At 41.0% G+C, this 22,936-nt stretch overlaps 1 protein-coding gene and 1 pseudogene across 1 annotated transcript in view; one reads left to right on the top strand and one right to left on the bottom strand.

The window, feature by feature from the left end:
- SPAG16 (sperm associated antigen 16) overlaps positions 1–22,936 on the top strand; it is a 969,244-nt gene that overhangs the window by 565,830 nt on the left and 380,478 nt on the right. The window contains exon 13 of the mRNA XM_063429964.1: positions 13,380–13,506. Within this exon, the coding sequence (XP_063286034.1) occupies positions 13,380–13,506 (127 nt within the window). The remainder of the gene's footprint in view (positions 1–13,379; positions 13,507–22,936) is intronic.
- LOC134570757 (flotillin-1-like) lies at positions 1,866–4,057 on the bottom strand (annotated as a pseudogene).

The following is a 22,936-nucleotide window of genomic DNA, read 5'->3' on the forward strand; positions in this document are numbered from 1 at the left end:
TCCCTCGTCGTTGCTTCCTCCTCTACGCCGCTCCTCCTACTGACTCTGTCGGCCGGTGGACGAGACTGATCCCGCCCACCGGCCGGGGAGACCTAATGCGGCAATGCCGCGCATGCGCATTAGCGCTCCCGATAGGAAAGCATTGAACAAGGTTTTCAATGCTTTCCTATGGGGAATTTAGCGACGCTGGAGGTCCTCACACAGCGTGAGGACGTCCAGCGAATCTCTAGCAAAGAAAATCTTTGCTATAAATCAGGAAGTGGAGTTAATCCTGCAAGGTAATTATTGCAGTTTATAAAAAAACTGCAATAATTACACTTGCAGGGTTAAGAGTAGTGGGAGTTGGCACCCAGACCACTCTAATGGACAGAAGTGGTCTGGGTGCCTCGAGTGTCCCTTTAATTTCTATCTGTAATGACTGTGAGAATATATATCCACTTTCTATCTTGAATGATTTGTCGATCATAGCGAAGCGCTGACTGAGTAACAGCATGGAAACTGTATTCATTCAGAACTTTCCTACCTTACTTATATTAACTTTACATTATTCTCCACATTTACAAAATATTTAATTGGACATATATCCTATTTGACACACCCATTGCCAGACATGTACATTATTTTCATAAAGGCGAAATGAGAGATATTTCTCTCATATTTTACATTTTTTTACGTTATTTATACCATGTTTCTTAAGAAAAAGATAAACTTCACTGGTTTCCCAAATCCACCCCCTCACAGCAGAGTAATGACTGGAGAAGCAGAAAATACAACCAACCGCTCAGTGGCCATACCCCTAAAGTAACCGATCAACCAAGATAGTTGTATTTAAAACCCGACTCATCTTCTGACATCCCCTAGCACTCCTGATGATCCCGATTACGGTTGCCCGGTGTACACTTGCATATATGAACATATATGGACTTCTAGCCCACTTGGTGTATGATACTTCTCCCACATGACTGAGCTATAGGGAGTTGGTATGTGGCATATGGACAAATTGGGAGGCAGCTAGTAATACTGCCACACACTATCTGCACTTTAGTACTTGGTCCTGGTTGCCACATCTCCCTACACTTTTGGGTATTCCCATACAAATATTCTTTATGAATATTTCTCCTGCTTCAGACTTTGGGAGGAATATGCTGGTACTCAGTTCTTAGGATTCAGGTTTTCCTAGAGAATATGTACGCTGAGTCCCAGCTCCATGTGTTTCCTCTTGTCACAGGACAAGTTATTTTATTGCTTAGCTGTACTCTTTAGTTCCATTCACTTATTTTGTTTAGTCATTGTTTTTCTTTTGTATTGATATTCTCTTTCTACTACAGAGTACATAATTGTTCTATTTATAAATCCATTCATTGGATAGTTTTTTTTTTTGTTTTAAATCACATTTCATTAAAGGCTATATTTTATCCATTCTTGGTGTTTCACCACATTCTATGTTTCTTATTAGTATGTTCTAAGGCTTAAACCCCTTATAGGGTATTGAATCACCTCTTCTTATTAGGAATTTACAGTGGTAGACAACATCTGCACCACTTTAGAATATCCATTATAGTCTAACTGACTAACACATCGATAGCATACTACAAGATAATAATAATAGACATACACCAGAAATGCATAGCATACATGTGAATACATTTGGCAGTGAAAGTCAACTAAACAATTTAGCAAGGAAAAAGCAAATGAGCCATATCTACAACCTAAATCCCAGGGAGGGAAGATAAATACATGGGGGAGAAAATATTCACCTCCTGTCATTATTAAAATTAATATTATTAGTACACTAAAGCTAGCATAATCTTCAATTTTATCACATGACAGGAGGCTTCATATTTTGCCATTTTTTTTTATTTATTTATTTTTATTGTGGAACACATTTATTAACCATAACAATATCTCCAAGTATAAGGCATTCACTGGATTGAGCTACAGGCACAAGTTCACAGTTAATATTTTCTGATGAAAGGATATGTTGGGGAGACAGTGCATGATTCAACACGCAATCATAAACACAGAGAGATACATATGAAAACATTAAGCGGCCATCTTGGGACTGGCACACTTGCTCCTTCACTGCAAGCAGGGTCAAGAATAGCCATGTTGGGACTGAAACACACAGGGACCAAGCAGTTGAGCACTCCACTACCTTTTTTCTTGAGTTAATAAGAGGCTAAATCAAGGGTTTATATCATAGGAGATAGATAAACAACATTTATTTTGAAAGCCTGAGTGCTACAGAATAATATGGGACAGGAAGGCCTGGGGCCTGTGTAAATAATAAAAACAAAACATGTAGATGTAAGGCTGAAATTGTATAATGGTAGAAAAAGTCCATTATGGAATAACAGGCAATGTAACTGGCTCTAAAACATTAACTAAAAAGAAGAGTGAAAACGTGGCATTGGACTTTTGGTTGGTGGTGCAGTCACTTAAGAACACATATTGTAGTGCGTAGGTAGGACATTTTAAATTGCCCCACGTTCACTTGCAAAATAAAAAAAAAAGCCAATGGCCAAAGCATATATAAAATGGCTGAGATACGTTCTTTCTTTCAGTGTAGGCCGAGTACAAAAGGCCAAAAATCTCATACAAGCAGCTGCCACCAACATGAATCCAAACCGTTCTGGAGAATACAGGTAGAACAGGCAGCTGGGTAATTTTCCATCAGAAGTTACGACATGCGTCCTGGCTTCTTATATCCGCTCTGGTTAATGCTGACACCGGTTAACCTCTCCACGGTGTCTGGAAGGCGATTGAGAATATCCAGAACTTCACCGGTAATCTTGGAGGCACCTAGCTCGCTCCCACCACTTGAGATCAGCTTGATCTTCTTCACCTATGTCATGGGCTTACTAATCTCATCGACAATCTCAGGTAGTTTCTCCAGTAACATATCCACAATGGATGCGTCCTGGTATTCCTGTTCAGCATCGGCACAAGCCTTGATCTCAACTACATAGGCACAGGCTTCGCCCTTAACCTTGATCGATTCAGCTTCTGCCTCGGCTTCAGTGATCAGCCTCATTCTTTCAGCTTCAGCAATTTTCTCCAGTCGGTAGCGTTCAGCATCAGCTGGCTTCTTAATCCGGGCTTCCAGCTCCTTCTCCTTGTGCTGGATTTCTTGATCCTGCAATTGGATTTGCTGTGTCCTCTCCACCACCTGGACCTGGACTTTCTGCTCCTCAATCTTCTGCTTGGTCTTGGCCACCTGCAGCTGATAAGCCAGGTCACTTTCTGCCTTCCTGGCATTCACCTCCAAATCATACGAAGCTTTCTTTAGTTCATAATCTCTCTGAGCTTTCCCCATCTCAATCTCATTGACGTACTGTCACCTTTGCCTGTTGAGCCTCTGCTTCCTTGATCCCAGCATCTCTCTTGGCCACAGCCTCCCCAATCCTTGCATCCTTCTGTACCTGTGCCGTCCGTGCCTTACCCAGAGAGACCAGGTATCCCTGGTCATCGTGAATGTCTTTCAGGGTGTAACTGACAACACTAATTCCCATGTTAACTAGATCAGATGAGGCCACTTTAAAAACTTGCTCAGAAAACTTCTGTCGGTCCTTGTATATCTCCTCCACGGTCATATGAGCCATGATGGCACGCTGATGGCACTCCAAGGTTTCCAGGGCAAAATGAGCAACCTTGTTCTCACTTTTACCAAGGGACATTTGGCAAGCAGCTGCCAGCATCTCTTTATTCTGCCCCTGGATCTTCACCTGGGCGATACCAGTAACTGAAATTGGCACTCCATGACGGGTATACACCTTCTCACTCTTAACATTCAATGTCAGTGTGTTTAAGGAGATCCTTTGTATCTTCTGTACACAAGGCAGAACAAAGACCCGACCTCCTGCGATCATTACTGGAGGGCTGCAGCAGAACCCTGATACAACCATAGCTTCATTGGGCCCACAAGTATAGAATACCATCTTGCTGCCTGGCTCCTGCAGTGGCTGGCACTGTATATAATAGGTATTCGCTGTGTGACAGGTTACTCCTGGCTCTGTGTTTTCTTCCTCTCTGCAGCTCCACCCTGACCCCCTCTCACCCTGACTATGGACCATATTTTGCAATTTTAATGGTACTGTAACAGAGAGAGGATGTAACAGACATTTGGAGGAGGACGAAAGTAAAAGGACCGAAAGGTGGACTCCCAAGACCAATCCACCGCTGCTAGAATGTTCGACAAGGAGGCACCCGCAGCAAAGGTGGATGACACCGCAGCACCCTGAACTGAATGTGCGCCAAACAAAGTGTCCATACCGGATAAAGATCAAACCCCCTTTACCCATCTTGACAAGTTGGTAACTGAAAACCGGACCGTGTGGCTTAACATAAGAGATTAACAGTTGATTTGAGGATCTAGGCCATATCATGGCCGTAGCCTCTAAATAAGCATGAAGAGTTTGTACCACACAGATCTGGGGTTCTGATGGAAAAAAGGGGTAGAATCTGTCTGCTTTTGTACATCTCAATACCCGGAATCTGACGCCCTGAACGTCCGACACCCGACGGAAGGAGACTAAACAGAGGAGGAGAGTCAATTTGACCAACCGCTGTCTCAGAGACAGGTTCTCGTTAGAAGGCTATTCTTTTAGGAATCGTAGGACTTTCGGTGCAAGGTGGTCTTTGCAGCTGTATGCCCCGAAGTATGCGACAAATCAGAGCATCCTGCCCTATAGGTTTTTCCATGGACTGGAGTATGAGCTGCTGATATTGCTGAGCGAACCACATTAATAGAGCAGTAAGACTTGCCTTCCGAAAACAAAGATGCCAGGAAATTTAACATGGAGAAGACAGAGGCCATAAAGGGATCAAGATTCCGTCCCACACACCATTTAGACCATGAGAGCCAGGCAGAGAGGTAACATCTCTTAGTTCCAGGAGCCAACTACTCCCAGAGGATGTATCTAGCCTCTGCCAATAACTCCTTGGTGCACTATGAACCCCGGAAAGAGTCCAGGCTACCAAAGATAGGCGTCCATCTTGGAGCATCGGATGTTGGTTCCCCATGCAGTCTCTGAGCAACATCTGTTCATCTGACAGGAGGAGATGGTCCTTGCATGACAGTGCGAGAAGGTCCGGGAACCATGGTTGCCTCTGCCATAGAGGTGTCAACAGGAGATCCTCATGTGTTGGAGTACTCTTGAGATCATAGCAAAGGGCGGGAAGGTGTACGCCCCTCTGGCGGGCCAATTCTGCAGTAAGGCGTCCACCGCTGAACTCTCTAGGTCCGGCAACCAGCTGTAGAAGGTTGGAAGCCGGCAGTTTGTGCAAGGCGCAAAGAGGTCTATCTCGAATGGGCCTCTCCATTCGTTCAGCTCTCAAATATGTCGCTGCAGTGCCTCCAGTGGCGGGTGAACCAGTCTGCAGTTATGTTGGTATCTCCCGGTAGATGTTCTGCAATCAATGTTATGTTGCGTGGAAGACAGTACTCGAAGATTTCCTTCGTGAGGTCTGCCAGTGTTTGGGAGCGGGTTGATATATCGATCTGTGGAGATGTTGTCCATGAGCAGTCGGATACAGCAATCGGTTTTGCCTTTCGTTAGACTCCGAATTGCGAAGGCACCTGCCAACAGTTTTAGGGAGTTGATATGGAGAGTGAGTTTGTCTGTTGTCCAAACTCTGCCTGTGGCTAATTGTCCATCGGTGGTGCCCCAACCCCATCGGGTGGCGTCTGATTCCAGTATGAGATCCGGGCGTGTGCCAAAGATGGCCCGTCCATTCCCAGCTTGCATGCAAGTCGGAGTTCTCCCGTCTAGGGGACGGGTTGATCGTAGGTGGATTTCATCTGAGGAAAGGTGTTTTCAGGTGTTGCATGGAGCGTTAATGCAGCGGGCCTGGGGGATAGGAGGCCCACAATCCGTGCCAACATATGGAGCGGGATCGATTCCAAATGCAGGATCCTGCAAATCTCCTTTTGGATTGTCAAGACCTTTGTTGCTGGAAGTCGAATGTGTACAAGACATTGAGTCGATGTCAAAGCCCAGGAATTATACACATTGAGCTGGAGTCATTGCGGACTTCGTGCGGTTTACAATGAAACCCAGAGATTGTAACACCTTTGCAGAGTTTGCCGTCTGTGACACCAGTTGTTGTTGTATCTGACCGAAAAGAAGTATGTCGTCTAGATACACTATGCATCGAATGCCCAATCCTCAAAGGTGGGCCATCACTGGTTTCACAATATTCGTAAAGCAACACGGTGCTGAGCTTAGTCCAAATGGAAGGCAAGTGAATTGTCGAGGTGTTCCTTTCCATAGGAATCTCAGGAAAGGATGACTGTCGTCTCCTTTTTGGAGAAGATCTCATAATAGATGTATATCTGCCGGCCAGCCCTGGCTCTGCCGGCCAGCCCTGCCAAAAACACTCTTGGGGTATTGCCTCGAAATACTCTGCGCATCAAAGTTTGCGCCTTATTCATTGCGATGAACACGTTTCTGTGTTTTTTCAGCTCCTTCATAAAAGGTTCGCCCTGTGCCTGAGTGCCTAGTTCCTTGGCCCCAACATCCACCAATTTCCCGTCAACTCTACACAGCACTGCTTGGTGTCTCTCTGATGAGAGGGCCACGTTGGTGTTGCCCACCAAGCATCTTTGGGCCCACTATCAAATGTTGTGCGCCCAGTCACGCACCATATCTGCAATGCAGGAATCTGCCTGTGCATAAGCTTCGTCTGCCAGCATCATTGCATGGAATTTAGGAGCTTTTCTTAAGCTCCCTTAAAGCCTTTCTGGACCCCTTTTCTGGGGTCTCTGCCCCCTTTCGCCATGAAGGCCAGCATGAGATGGTCAAACTCCGGTGTGAGCGTAACTTTGTCGGGGGCCTTCGGCACGTAGTCTTTTGCGGACCACCTTGTCCAGTGCCTTCCTTAACCAGAAGTGCAAAAACTTTGTGAGGTATGGTGGGGTGTCCAATCTCCCGAACGAGGATGACGGGTGTTCCTCGGGTCGAACATACTTTGACCTGTGGAGTCATAGAAGCGCTCACTATCTGGTTGTTCAGAGGCCTCCGCCTTGTCTGCATCCTCCTGTTGCTGGGATTCACCCAGGAATGTCTCCTTGTAGAATGAGTTGTGACCCCAAGTCTTGTCATCCGACTGTTCGGCCTGCCATTTCTCCAGAACTGACAATGAAGGGGGAACGTCACGCTCGTTGTCCGAGGAAGCGTTGTATACCATCTGGGGCATGGCTTGTACGTGTTTTTTTTTTTAGCGGTGCTTTGCCTTTGTTAGGCTTCTGTTTCGACCCTTCGCCCTTCCAGTGGCGTTTCGTCGGTCGTGATTGCACTTTAGAGGATGAATCTGAATCATCCGACATCTCTCTTGTCTCTCTTTAAAAATGCTTGGGGGCGGTTTTGGTGGCTCTTGGGTTACCGGTAGCGCCTTAGCAAAGCTTTTTTTAACTGAAGCGGCCACAGCCGCGTTAATAAGGGCCTGTAGGTCTGCTGGCATTTGGAATCTTCCATCTCAGTACACACTCTGTGTCTCTCCAATTAGTATTGTAGTTATATGGCAGATCGTCAGCAAGGACCACCATGGGTTTTTAATGGCCTATAGTATATATGGCCATTTCACGTATAGGCAGACAAATTCTGGGGCTCACCCAGAAATAAAGGAGACTGCTTGCACAACTCCACTCAGCAGCGTAGCCGTAGTACTAGGTACGAGAACCTGACCGGCTGACCCACCCTTAAGATTTCCACTAACCTGTAGCAGGTCCCTAAGACAGACAGTAAACAGCAATAGCAAGATATTTGAGGAAAAAAATACAAGCAGTACAGCACACTGAGGGGATATGTCCACACAGCACAAATTCCGAATCAAATTCAGTGTTTAAAATGGCCGCTGGGACTCTTGTGATGCGAGATCCAAGATGGCCTGAAAAGCATGCAAAACCGTATATAGGATTCACGGGTAAACTCGCGAACGCGTCAGTGAAAATGTCCACAAACAGCATTAAGCCGTGAATGCTATTGTGCGCGAACTACCGCTTGCGGCAAACATGCAAACCCAATGGGAAACCATATGTCGAACGCAATGTGTTTTAGTCGCATTTGACAGGTAGGTATAGGCGAACGCTGATGTCCGCGAACGAACGCCCGTTTGCAAGATATTCACAGAATGTGTAATGTGTGCGTTCGGTAGGTGAATGCCCCTAGTAAGCGAATGTTGTCGCACGCCACAGGCAGGGGATCCTCCCGGGCACTCTACACTCACTTTGTGAGCGTGCCGTGAGGGCTCCCCAAAGTGGCGAGCGTAGTCACAGAAGACAGGGAATATCCCCAGACAGATTAAAAGAGTCGGTATATTCCCTGGACAGTGTGAGGAAAGGAACACAGAGGGAGAAAAAAGGGTAGGGAGAAACCTAACCCAACAGTGCAGCCCAAGCAATAAAGATGCAGATAACCCCTAAATTACCCACAAAAAGACAATAAACATATATATTGAAATAGTAATAATGACAAGACAAGACAGGCCAGTGAAAAATGTGAGACACACGATATTCTGACCTGACTTGTGATGGAGCAGCAAAGAAAGAGGAAGTGCCTCAGTGGGAGGGGCTTATTATATACTATGCTTATCTCTTATTGGCCATGTATTTTTCTGTGTTCTTTACTGCTATTGGAGTAGTAAAGGAAGTTAATGCAAAAAAATATGAAGCCTCCTGTCATGTGATAAAATTCCACATCCTTATTTCTTTTAGTGTAAGAAATCCTTTCCTTGCCTTAGCCTAAATCTCCTTTGTTCCAGTCTAAATGCGTGACCTTGTGTCCTATGTATAGTCCTGTTTATGAATAAAATTTCAGACAATGGTTTGTATTGGCCCCGGATATATTTGTATAATGTTATCATATCACCTCTGATGCGTTGTTTTTCCAAACTAAAGAGATTTAAATGTGTTAATATTTCTTTATAACTAAAATGCTCCTATCCCTTTATGAATTTTGTATCCTGCTTCTGCACTTTTTCTAGTGCTATAATATTCTTCTTTTGAACAGGTGCCCAAAATTCCACAGCATATTCCAGTGGGGTCTTACCAGTGATTTATAAAGAAGCAAAATTATATTTTCATCCCAAGAATGAATGCCCCTTTTTATTCATGATAATACCTTATACATGACAATACCATATAATTCAACTGTACGTCATGTGATACTTTCAGGAGAGCTAGAGTGTGCATTGCCTAACAATGCATCCCCTCTACATCTTCAGTGCCAAGAGACACTCTAAGCACCTAAACAACTTTAGCTTAATTACCGTATATACTCGAGTATAAGCCGACCCGAATATAAGCCGAGGCCCCTAATTTTACCCCAAAAAACTGGGAAAACGTATTGACTCGAGTATAAGACTCGGGTGGGAAACGCAGCAGCTACTGGTAAATTTCTAAATAAAATGAGATCCTAAAAAAATATATATTAATTGAATATTTATTTACAGTGTGTGTATAATGAATGCAGTGTGTGCGATTGAGTGCAGCGTGTGTATGAGTGCAGTATGTGTGCAGTGTGTGTGTATGAGTGCAGTGTGTGTGTATGAATGCAGTGTGTGTATATTAGTGCAGTGCGCGTGTATGAGTGCAGTGTGTGTATATGAGTGCAGTGTGTGTTTGAATGCAGTGTGCGTGTATGAGTGCAGTGTGTGTGTATGAATGCAGTGTGTGTATATTAGTGCAGTGTGCGTGTATGAGTGCAGTGTGTGTGTATGAATGCAGTGTGTGTATATGAGTGCAGTGTGTGTTTGAATGCAGTGTGCGTGTATGAGTGCAGTGTGTGTGTATGAATGCAGTGTGTGTGTATGAATGCAATGTGTGTGTATGAGTGCAGTGTGTGTATGAATGCAGTGTGTGTATGAATGCAGTGTGTGTATGAATGCAATGTGTGTGTATGAATGCAGTGTGTGTATGAATGCAGTGTGTGTGTATGAGTGCAGTGTGTGTGTATGAATGCAGTGTGTGTGTATGTGTGCAGTGTGTGTATGTGTATGTGTGCAGTGTGTGTGCAGTGTGTGTGTTGCAGAGCTTTGGTGGGGGGTGGGAAATGTTATTATTATTTTTAAAATTATTTTCATATTTTTTTTATTATTTCTTATTATTATTATTTATTTTATTTAATAATTTTTTTTATTTTATTATTATTATTATTTTATTTATTTTTCGTCCCCCCTCCCTGCTTGATATATGGCAGGGAGGGGGCTCTCCTTCCCTGGTGGTCCAGTGGCATTGGCAGTTCAGTGGGGGGAGGGGGGCTGGCAGAGATGTTACTTACCTTTCCTGCAGCTCCTGTCAGCTCCCTCCTCCTCCGCGCCGGTCCGGTCAACTCCTCTATCAGCTCACACTGTAAGTCTAGCGAGAGCCGCGGCTCTCGCGAGATTTACACTGGGAGCTGACCGAGGTGCTGAACGGACCGGCGCAGAGGAGGAGAGAGCTGACAGGAGCTGCAGGAGAGGTAAGTAAGATCCCCACAGCCCCCAGTCTGTATTATGGCAATGCAAATTGCCATAATACAGACTATTGACTTGAGTATAAGCCGAGTTGGGGTTTTTCAGCACAAAAAATGTGCTGAAAAACTCGGCTTATACTCGAGTATATACGGTAAGTGGTGTTGATGTATAGATCATGTGCTTGTAGTCTCAGGTGTTTTCTGCCATTGAGCAGTTAAATCACTTTGTTTATGCAGACTTAGTCACACATCCCCTGACTGAGACTGACACAGTCTCTGTACACACTTTTTGAAAAAGAGGTCTAATTTTTAAAACTCCACTTATTGCACAGTGTGTAGTTATCTACTAGTGTGTGTGTAAATAAACGCATTGTGCTGCAAGGTCATTTTGAACATCACATCTTTTTTTGACGGAGGCTGTGTGAATCACAACCAGAGGTGAAATTACATTATTTAACCCCTAAATGGCAGAGGATCGAGACTTCAGGGGCACAATCCATACATTTAAACTAGCTTTAAATACAATGTAGCTCTTTAAATGCAAATTTCACTGGCCTTAAATGTAGGTTTTGCAGATTGTCCATGGTTTGTCTAGATTTATCACTATAGCCCATTTCCACAATGCTAAAGGCTCTCTCTTCCTATTGTGGCAGCTAATTATTCTTTCCAAAGTCTTTGTGCAGCCCACTTGTCTATCCTTTATGTCAATCATCTTAAGCTAGTCCTTTATGCACTGTGTGATCTGGTCTCCTGTATCATCCGCCTGCTTTCCCTGTTGATATACAAGGGTGTGAATTCTAATTACATCTCATGGCACTGCAGGAAATTCATCTGGGATGTGTTATTTAAAGATGCAATATGTTTCTGCAAAGATTGAATGATAAGCAAACCCGTAGAGAGGTCATCTTAACTAGTAGAACGAAGTCTTTTGGTGAAAAACATGGTAATTCCTTGATCTATTCACATACAAAATAAGTCAATTAACCCATCGCATCTCTGTTCCATTTTGTTTCCATTTGATTTTTAATTCTTTTTTTTTGTTACCCTATGTCCTTGTTGTAATTTTTGATCATTGATAATCTGAGCTGATCAAAGTCATAATTAAATGACTGCTGAAATACATTCTGTCTGTATTCTTCAGTGATGGAAATTAATTCAAGTCCGTGAAATGCTCAGAATGTTGTTTTATTTAAACATCTATCTAAGGCCCAGAAGGGTATTAATGCTTCTGCCAATTATTGTTAACAATGTGACCCAACTCCCCCTTTTGGGTCTCAAAAAAAGGAGAATTTATATTTTGAGGTTAATTTAAAAAAGAAAGATTATAAGCACAATTAGGTTTCCAGTCCACCCCCTCATCACTTAATGTTTCCCATCGGAAAAATAAAAACACATCCTTCCTACTATGTGGTACTTGTATTTTTCTTACAGACAAACTAAACTATTTAGGTTTTCCTTCTCACTCCTATAAATAAAGAGTAAGGGGCCTCATAGTAGACTTGGAGATTCTTTTCGTTACGAACTATAATTTGTCTGAATTTCGGCTGATTGGGTGATCATCTGAATTCCAAAACTCAGAGCCAAAATGCAACTGAATCACGAACCAACCAAGCATTCAATAGGAATGCCTGTTCATTTTGATTTGTGATTCTGAATTCTGCCTATGGCAAAAAAAGGAGCAGTACAAAATTCTATATTTTTATATTATATATTTATTAAATATATATGTATAGAATTTATTTTTACTGTTCACTTCCTTTTTCCCCTTTACTGGTTACTATTTCTCGATTAATCAACAAAAAATAAATACAAATTATATTATGTATATTTTATGTCACTGATTGACCAATTTTCACACCTTTTGGTTCATCTGATTTGTTTTCCCAAATCTTTCCTCCCAAATCTTGCCCTAAATTCAGAAGTCTTGAAAATGTAATTTTAGGCAAAATGGTTTGGCCAAAACATTTTTTTTTGCTGTGCATGACTCTACTCAGTAGTATACTGCTGATGTGATCTATAACCCCCTCCCCCCCCCCCCCCCCGTATCCCTCCCAAAGGCACACTACAAAAAAAAAAATCACCCCTTTTAATAAAAGTCTAGAAATAACTAAGCTTCATTGTAAATAAAATGTTAATAACTAATTAAACCATTTAGATATTGAAAAGAAGTGAAGACTCAACATATGTTTATGCAGACATTGCATGATAATAAAAGACATCGAAAGGGCAATATAACTAGTAGAAATACATTTGTTTTGTGGAACCTAACTAGTAGAAATATATATATAATTTTTGGCGCAACACAAATAAGGTTTAAATGTCAGTCAGCAGTCAATTGAGATTCAAGCCACCGGCAGGTTTATTGGATCAACAAAGCAACATTTCGACCTGCTAAGAGGTCTTTATCAAGCTTGATAAAAACCTCTTAGTAGGTCGAATCGTTGCTGTGTTGTTCCAGTAAACCTGCCTGTGGCTTCAATTCCGTGAGTGCCTGGAGATTTTTCCTGTGTCCTGTTAAAAATATTCTGGATTTGCCGGTCCTACTTCAGTGCACCCGGGATTGAGTGGATTTGAGTGCTGCTCCTATTCGTTCTTTTCACACCAGTCCATTGTGAGACTTAACACAGAATAGACCTGATTCTTTAAAGAACAACCATATTTTACTTGGACTATATTTAGAGCATTTCCTTTCTCCCAGATTAATCTACCGTACTCTCTCATTGTCAATGTTTGGACTTATTACAATTGCCTTACTGTAACCTTAGTAATCATGACTTCTGTAAAAAAAAATGTTTGGGAAGTCAAACCCTTCTTGAATAAACAATGCGTTTATATAAATACGTAACTACATAATATCTGACAGCTTGGCACATCATACTATCGGTAGCAGTTTGGAAAATAACCTTTTGTTGTTATTGTTTCTCACAGTGAAAGGTGCCGATACACCATGCGAGGCCATGTGGATTCTGTGAACAGTATTGAATTTCTGCCGTATTCTAACATCGTCCTCACCAGCTCTGCAGATAAGACGCTGTCTCTTTGGGATGCCAGAATTGTAAGTGTACACTTCACTTAGTGCTCATTCTATTCCTGATGAAATGTAATCCGACTGCTGCAAATCAATTTTCAACTTCTTCAGGCTTGGCTTAAAAATATTAGACTGGTGTGTTTTATGTCACACATTTTCCATTTCACTGACTTGTTTTCTTGTTTTTCTCTTTTGTTGTTAAGCTATGGTGTATAGGGAGAAACAGTTTTTTAAAGGTCAGCACATTACAATTGTTCTAATCCACTGTAGGCTGAAAGATGCAACCGTTCTGCTCTGTTGGTGTCATTTGGCAGTAGACAGAGGACTGTGCTGTTGTTGTCTGCCATCCATACAGGCCCTGCACAATTTTAGATATGTAGTAATGTGGCATTATTTTGTCAATGCTAATGTACACAATCAAATAACTCAAGGTGGTCCATGAATTTAAACCAAAAACACAACATTACTTACTTCATCAATCAATGTGCCTTTTTTTTTGTACAGGTATGTACATGTCATTGTCAAACGCCACAACAGCGTACATATATAGTCATACAGGCTTAGCAGTGGCATGAGTGTGTGCACATTTAAAAAAATATATATAAACAAGCTCAATAAAACAGATTTAACATTAGCGAAGAGTTACTGCACAGGCAGGAAGTTCAAGTATAGGAGCAACAGACATGAAGATTGTTAATTAATTAGAATAGGTAAGTAACTAAATAAGCTAGCTAGGTGAGGTCTGATGCTTGGTGACCGCTGGGTACTTAAATTTACAGCGACCGGGGATAGCCCTCATGAGATTGGGGACAAATGGTGCTAAATATCATGGTATGCAATGCATTTGTACAGGTCGGCTGGCTTAAAGGCTAATGGCCGATTTCAATTGATAACTCTGGGCTATGTGTCGGGCAAACGGGTCATTAGGGGTAATCTGGATTGTATTTGGCATGCCGCTGTAGCCTGAGGCGGCTTAACTAATGCCCACTAATGGCAGCCCGCCAGACCTGAGAAACCTTAGTCCGTCTTCCTGAAGGAGGGGGCACCGCCAGCCCCGAGCGCTTGTGTGGTCATGTACTTCCCGGACCATTCCGCCACAGAGTCCAGTAGCTGGGGCCAGGCCTCCTGGCCATCTCGGTGCCTGTGAGCAAGTGCGCCCTAAAGAAGCTTTCCGACCGAGCGGTATGTCAGCTTGGAGTGTGCTCCTCCGTGAGTGCCGTGCAGAGACGTGCTTGTGAGGTGGTAGCTTGTGTGTTGGGTGGTGTCGTGCCTCTATACGGTTCGATGCTTGGGGGATCTGTCGGTGGGTCCGTCGGCGGGAGTGTCGCTTTTCGGTGTGCGCTTTGGGCTGAGGAGCCGCCACACCAGCTCCCGTTCTTCGTGCGGTATGTATAACGGGGTTGGTGGTGTTATGTGCTATGCGCCTCCAAAAGTCCCGGCATATGCGATCAAACTGAGCTTTGAAGCACTCCCTCCATGTCCGTATCTCTAGGCTTTCCTGGGATTGCAGGGGTTGGCGCTTGGCGGCCATTTTGGGCCCGACATGCAGTCTCCTTTCCGGACAAATGGTTTCAGGGTGTAGGTCTATTAGTTTCCCCAGCGGGGAACAGGATAACCCCCACCGGTCCAGAGGGGGGGGGGATGTGGGTCACCAGGAGAGCTTCTGCCGTTTGCGGTCCCCATGTCGGGAGATCGGCCGCCTCTCCCTGCCACTAGGCTGCTTTCCATGGTAGGCCTCATCTGTGGAGTGTGGGGTATTCTCTCCAGATTTGCACCAGGTGTGTGTCCACGGATCTCCACTTGGTTCAACACCACTGTGATACCGAGCTGGGCTGCTTAGTCGAGGTTTTGGGCATATATTTGCCAATATAGTGCTGCTTTTTGCCAGAGCTCTCTGCATGCACGTCTGGTTAGCTCGGCTGTCAGGCCCCGTCCCTCAATGTGCCTTTTTATCATTTCATTTTAGTTGGTATTATTTGTTTAATCATACGCAAATTGTTTGTATAGCCAGATCTTCCTTTTAATATTATGTGCTTATAATAATAAATGCAAGCTGAGGCTGAAACCTTGGAGCAACATGCATTATCGTTAAGACGTCTGCTTACAAAATGAGTGTTTTATGCTGAGGTGTCATGGGCTTTTTCCAAGGTAAATACAAATGTATACCATAACCATTCCGTCTTGGAAACTTAGAGTAAATGCTGAGTGATTTCATGAATGTATAATAATATGTTGAACGGGTCTACATATATAAAATGTTCACTCCAGGAAACAACTCATCTTTTGTTTTTGACCTAAATAGCTAGCTGCATTTTCTGCATGTCGCATACTGTATAGGTGCAAAATATATAAAAAAATGTTTTTTCAGAATATTTTTTCATTACTCTGTCTACTCTTTCTGTCTTTCTGTCTTTCCCCTTTCTCAACTACTTCATTATTGCTGGTTTTAGCTGAGGGACATGATGCTATAACTCCATAAGCACAACTTTTCAGTTTCACCTAATAACACAGGTGTATTGTCATAAATGAAACACTGCAAATGTTTCTGGCAATGTTTATCTTAAATGGTTATACACACCTCCACTGGCTGTCTTCTAGAGGTGCTTCCGCTCCATTGATCGAGTAAAACTCAGTCAATTGATGCTGCATTCCAAACAGGGAAGCATTGATTGCTAACAGATTCCCAGTGATCCTCTATATGGATCATTGAATTACAACTATAGAGGAAGCCATGCTTTTTCCATGACGTCGTGGGAGGAGGAGAGGAAAGCAGCACTGAAGGAGCCTCAGTGCTGGAAAAAGGTGAGTACAAAGCTATATTTTATTGTTTTTATGGCACACAGGTGGGGAGCCTACATAGCTCAGGACTGAAACACTAAAGCATTAGGAATACAGGTTTAGTGTTCATTTAAACATTTCTTTCCAAGATAATAGATGTAGACGGACAATGGCAACGTTTAATCATGAATTCTTGTGGCATGACAACAGTGTGTGGAAAGAGTGAGGATGCAAACAGTGGAAAGTAGAACAGACATACTGAAGTCCAATGCAGCGAGGGCTTTCACCATTTTTAGGTGCTGCTTGTTTGAAGAGATCCGTAAAATGTTTTTAACCTTGGCAGTGATTTAGGAATACCAGCATTTTAAATGTTTTTCTTGCAAACCTCTGTCCTTTTCAAGATCATTATTAGAGTGCATGGTGGGAAGGACATAGCTGGTTTTGGGTTGATGTAAACTGACACTTTTAAAGTCTGCTTGCTTACTTAAATCTACAACATCTCAGGTCATTTTATTGTGGTCATTTAGAGTGAAGGACAGCATTTTCAAGAAATCTGTCTAAAGTATTTTTTGGCATTCCTACTTCTATAAAATCTTAACCTCTTTTGTCTTTTCTGCCATTTTCTCTCTACAAGATAAATACATCTCTCATACTACTACACATAACTATGTCAAGCATAATAATGGCTGACCTTGGCATGACTCCCGAGATATTTGTGAGTTACATTCATTCCCATGATGCTTGTCAACCTTTTGGCTTCCTGAGCATCATGGGTATTACAGCTCACAAACATTGTAGTGGCCTACACAGTTCATATAATAGATGAATACAGCACAGGGGTGTATTAATTAAAGTTGTAGTGAACAGAAAATTAGGATTACAAAATGTAGATTAAAATTGTCACGCTGATTGAAGTTTCCCAAATTAGGCAATGTGTGTGTAAATTTTGCATTGAATTGCATTTTTCAGTTCAGTACAATGTGATGCTTAGGGACTATACCACACAGAATCCAAAAGAAAACATAACCACATTTAAATGTTTTTATGCTTGTATTATGTTTGAACATTGTTGCATTTAGAGTTAATAAAGAGTAATGCATTGGAGTTTCGATCATTTGCATAAACCGGACACCTTTTATATATTTTTCTGCATTCCAGAGTTCTCTAGGCAATGCGATAATGACAGCCTTTTAGATCATTATATAATAAACAACAGAAATATTAGATTTGCATTTGTAGAATGAAACTCTCTGTGTTACATTGGCACACACAGTTTGCATATATTTAAACGGTATGCATTGCACATTGTACTGGAGAATTTCTCTGCTTACAAAGTATTAAATGAAGCAAATTGTATTTAGATAGCGATGCTGATGTTGTCGGTATCCATTAACAGTTAGTGAAAATTGCCATAGAAACAGTTTTTGCTTGCTGTCCAAGAATTCATTGGGTTTGTGTGATATGTATTTTATAAATTCTATGTAATCATTCAAGCCGGCCACTTTGACTGGTAAACACCATTTAGAAATAAAATATGCTACAAATGTAGAATAAGTCTCCGAACTATTATGCAAGAAACCAATTTAACCTGGTAGGTGGCATAGAATCTAATTTGGCCTACTCACTTATGCGCATGATTTCCGGCCGTGCCATCTAATGAATGTGTGGACAACAAATCTTAGTGTGACCTATTAAATGCTCAACTATTACACAATCACCACCTGCAGAGTGTGCATGACAATCACAGCTGAAAAAGTGTTGTGTAGTTAAGAGTACAAAATATACAATGTATTAAATTGTCCTTAAAACTAAGAAGTCATGTTCTTGTTACTACCAAAAACAATACAGTAGAACTAAGAAAGGTAGGCACACTAATCCACTAAGAATATATTAGCAAGAACAAAAATAACCTGCAGCAAGGTGCTCACTCAAAGGCCCTATTTCCCCAAGGACCTAAGAACTCAACTACTAAAAAAACTAAATGAGCAGCACAATCAGAGGTAAAACAAATTATTTATTTATAGGGTCTAATATCACACGTATCCCAAAATATATACCAAGAAACCTCCGCAATAATATCAAAACAATAATACATGAAGTATACAAAAGATACCATAGTCACATATATACATGAAACTTGGCTAAATAAGCCAATAATGTCATTCCTAATAAAGGATCATTATGATATCTAGAAAAAATAACCTAACAAATAATACATACCATCAAAAGACAAATACCAGGAATAGTGAGAAAAGGGGGGAAAAAATCAAAAGAGCACCCAACGTTTCGGCAGGATTGCCTTTCTCAAGGGATCTGTGTTTAATGTATATATGTGACTATAGTATCTTTTGTATACTTCATGTATTATTGTTTTCATATTATTGCGGAGGTTTCTTGGTATATATTTTGGGATACCTGTGTTATTAGACCCTATAGAATTTTTTATTTTTTTTTACCTCTATGGTTGTGCTCCTCATTCAGATTTTTTACTACCACAGACATACGCATAGATGTTATGATATCAACATATAACGTTAAATGCTGCTCAGCAAGTTCAAGAAAGGAAACGTGTCCCCATTTTCATTGTACACAGTCCTACCAACGTGTGCTAGAATCAATATGTTGTAGGGTAGGAGTCGCAGACTAATGCCGTATGACTTTGTAAGAAAATGAATAGATTGGGTAGCGTTTCCCCCCTAGAAACTAGAGAAAGGGGGAAGAAACGCTCCCAGTCAACCTGGTATAGGGTAAAAAAGGACCGTTAAAGGTGCTATACCTATAGATGTATCCAAATAAGAATAAAGGTATCAAAAATAAAGCATACTCGTATGAGGAAAATAGTGCGAAATGTATCCTAGCAAACACAGTGAAAACACTGTAACTTTATTAAATGAACTAAACAGAGGATACAAAGTCTCAATTCCCAAGAGATGCTTAATTATTGACTTTTATTTAAAAAGCCTTCTAAAAATAACATCTCTTAGGACTTAGCATAATATAACCATCGCTATATCTTAGTAGATCCAACTTTTTACAAACATTTTTCTTCTTTTCAACGCATAGATATTGATTTTCACGTTTTTTCACTTATTAGTATCACATTTTGAGAGAATTCTTTAACTCTCCCGCCCCCTCCCCCGTGTCCCCCCTTTCTATCCCATATAGCCACCCTCATGCTAAGAAATAATAATAGACATGCTGACTTCAGTATCTCTTTTAGGAGAGCACCTTCACTAGGTATCTCTCTAAGTCTAATAGATAAAATACTACTAAGCCTTGACATTGTCTACTTACTCCAAACATAATTTCTCTTGGTTATCAAGAGACAATATTGGATACTTGTACTAAGCTTGGACAATGAAGAGACATCATTAATGGACATATGAAATCTATGGGAAATTTGCAAATTAATTGTATATATACAACCACAGTGACTTACAAGCAAGTGAATAAGTTCACCCTTTCTAACTTTTACATAATAAATGATAAGGATGAACACCTCTCTTGCGTCTCCCTATCCACAAAGATCATATGCCCTAGATTTCCGTATGCTGACTGATAAGCACTATGCATACGAAAGAGCTGATCTTCTTAAAACCACTTAGTTCATATCTGTACAAGACAAGCATCAAAGGCTTTAAATCTACCATTCCCTTCTTCAGACAAACTCATTATTAGTTATGAATCGATCTCTAACTCTAAAATTAATAGCAATAGAGATCACTAACACTGCTCAGTGAATACATGAAGTGTATGGGGAACTTGTAAAATAACCGCATCTATATACTTACAGCGATTGAAAGTGAGTGAATCAGCTAACCCTTCCTACACCTCCACGTAAGAAGGGTTAAGGGCGCACATTATTTGTCTTTTTAACTAATAGAGATCATAGGCTCTAAATTTCACTTCAGGCTGATTGATAAGCATAAGGCAAACCAAAGAGCCGTTTTTCCCTAATACTAGTCTAATCTTAACAGTATATGTCATGCCATAAAACTACTCTCCGGAGTCCATACAGGTACACATTGGGATTTATGGCATAGAGAGAGTTAATCGAGCAACCAATCATTTCGACGCGGTTCACTCCGCCTACAGCCATCCCACGTGACCGCAATAGCGATACGTCACCAATGATGGAACCGTTTGATTGGTCGGCCCACATTTAAATACCGGGGGGGATCGGGCGGCATTTTTCAACCCCTGACGAAGGAGTCCAGCACTCCGAAACGCGCGTCGGGTTTCCACACTGGATCCCTCCTCACTGAGCACTCACCTGGCACTATGCACGAGGGATTCCGTTTTTGATTCATCACTTATTCTTTTATTATTTTCTTTTCTTTTCGTTGCTTAGATGGTACATGTACCTGTTCAATATGCAGTATTAGTGCAGTAACGGCTGTACTTATGGGACAGAACTTAGCAACAGAATAAGGATAGAACACCCACGAAGGTGTTGGGGGGAGTGTATAGGAAAGATCAGAAACAGTGTTTATTCGTGGGGATTTTTACCCCTTACCCTACTATTGATCTAACCTTTCTCCTATCATCAGTACCCTGCTGACCCTCCAGATATATACGCTTATGGGATAGAGCTTAGCAACAGCATAAAGGATAGAACACCCACGAAGGTGTTGGGGGGAGTGTATAGGAAAGATTAGAAACAGTATTTATTTGTGGGGATTTTTTACCCCTCACCCCACTATTTGATTTAACCTTTCTCCTATCATCAGTATTCTGCTGACCCTCCAGATATATATATATATATATTATATATATATTTTTTATATATACTCTATCCTATCCTATCCCGATAAGTTTAGAGCCTATCCTCCAGACATTTATTTATGGACACTTCTTTGTCCTTTTCTATACTGTGCAAGTCTGTCTCTGTCCCACCTGCTGAACCTCTTTAAGATTTAAAGGTATCACTCCCGACTTTTTTGTTTTTTCTCTGTGGATTGTCCAAAAGGCATACCTGGTGTTTCCAGTGTTCAATATGCCTTATGGTTTAACTGGACTTTAAGATATATCCACAGGAAATCCTGTCAATAATTAAGCATCTCTTGGGAATTGAGACTTTGTATCCTCTGTTTAGTTCATTTAATAAAGTTACAGTGTTTTCACTGTGTTTGCTAGGATACATTTCGCACTATTTTCCTCATACGAGTATGCTTTATTTTTGATACCTTTATTCTTATTTGGATACATCTATAGGTATAGCACCTTTAACGGTCCTTTTTTACCCTATACCAGGTTGACTGGGAGCGTTTCTTCCCCCTTTCTCTAGTTTCTAGGGGGGAAACGCTACCCAATCTATTCATTTTCTTACAAAGTTCACGTTAACACCGGGTTCAAGCTCATACTTAGGTGGACCTGGTACCACCATCCTGACCACTTATCCCAGTCACTGATTCAACAATCTGTGGACCAGTGACGACGGGATATCACTTATATATTTTTTCAATTTTAATGCCGTATGACTCCTAGACAAATGCCATTTGCCTTTGGCATTTCTGCACATTTTGAGTTAAAATTCCTTTAATTTTGGGCTACACATAATAGAATCCAAAATGGCAGAATGCCAAAATATTTTGAATTATACTGACATATGTTATTGCAAATAATAACAAGAATAGTAATAATATAATTAAAATGAAATTTCATTTGGGAGTGTCAGGTATCCAGTCTGTTATTTGTATATCTTACAACCTTTAATATTTTTTTATTTTGTTTTATTTTCAGATAAATAGCTTCAGGCTAATGTGTCTTCCAGTTATTTATTTAATTATTGACAGTTGTTGAGAGGTTTAAATGCTAAAGTACTTATCAGCAACAATAGAGAGGCTGGGCTTACGGTGTCAGGAAAATGGTTTGACAAAATGGTTTAAGGAAAAAAACAAACCACAGAGCTGCTGCACTATAGCCACTTTAGTAAGCTATAATGGTGATGAGTATCCTTTCAAGATTAAGGTAATCGTTATCGATAGCATTATACTTAGTGATTTTACCAAATTCAAATTCAGTCATGTTACATGTTATCATTTGATCCTAACAAACTATATTTGCTTTAAACTCCTTTACTTGACACAGAACCCAATTTTGGTGACCCCATATTGTCACATTCAAAGCAATGAATACTGACAATAGCCATGTGATATAATTTATTTTTACAGTAAAAAAAAAATAAAAATACTTAAAATTAATATTATGTATACAAAGTCATTAAACTCGGCATTATATTACCTTCTTCTATGACTTCGTTTTTCTTTTAGGTATACAGGTGGTATCATATGATTTGGTATGCCTTATAATTCTTGGTCTTTATCTGCTATAACTAATTGACCCAAAATACAATTGAGAAAGATTACGTATCCCATTCTCTCTTCTTTGACTGTAATTACCATCCTTGCTTAATTGCCACTTTAATAGTTAACAAACTTACAGCCAACTTTTTAATCAACCTGTTTAATTAGAAATTCTATCTGGAATCCGGCACCGATAGTCTGACAAGTCTAGCTACTACGATTGACCCATACCAGGACATTATGTGATTGTTAAATTGCTACTTTAATCTTATTTAGAAAACGAAAACCATCAAACACCCTCTTTTGTGAGTAATAGTGAAAGTGTTTGCAACTGATACTCTGCTGCTAATAGATACATATTAAGGTATTAATAG

This window comes from Pelobates fuscus, chromosome 8 (assembly GCF_036172605.1).
Source record: "Pelobates fuscus isolate aPelFus1 chromosome 8, aPelFus1.pri, whole genome shotgun sequence".
In the NCBI taxonomy this organism is placed as follows: Eukaryota; Metazoa; Chordata; class Amphibia; order Anura; family Pelobatidae; genus Pelobates; species Pelobates fuscus.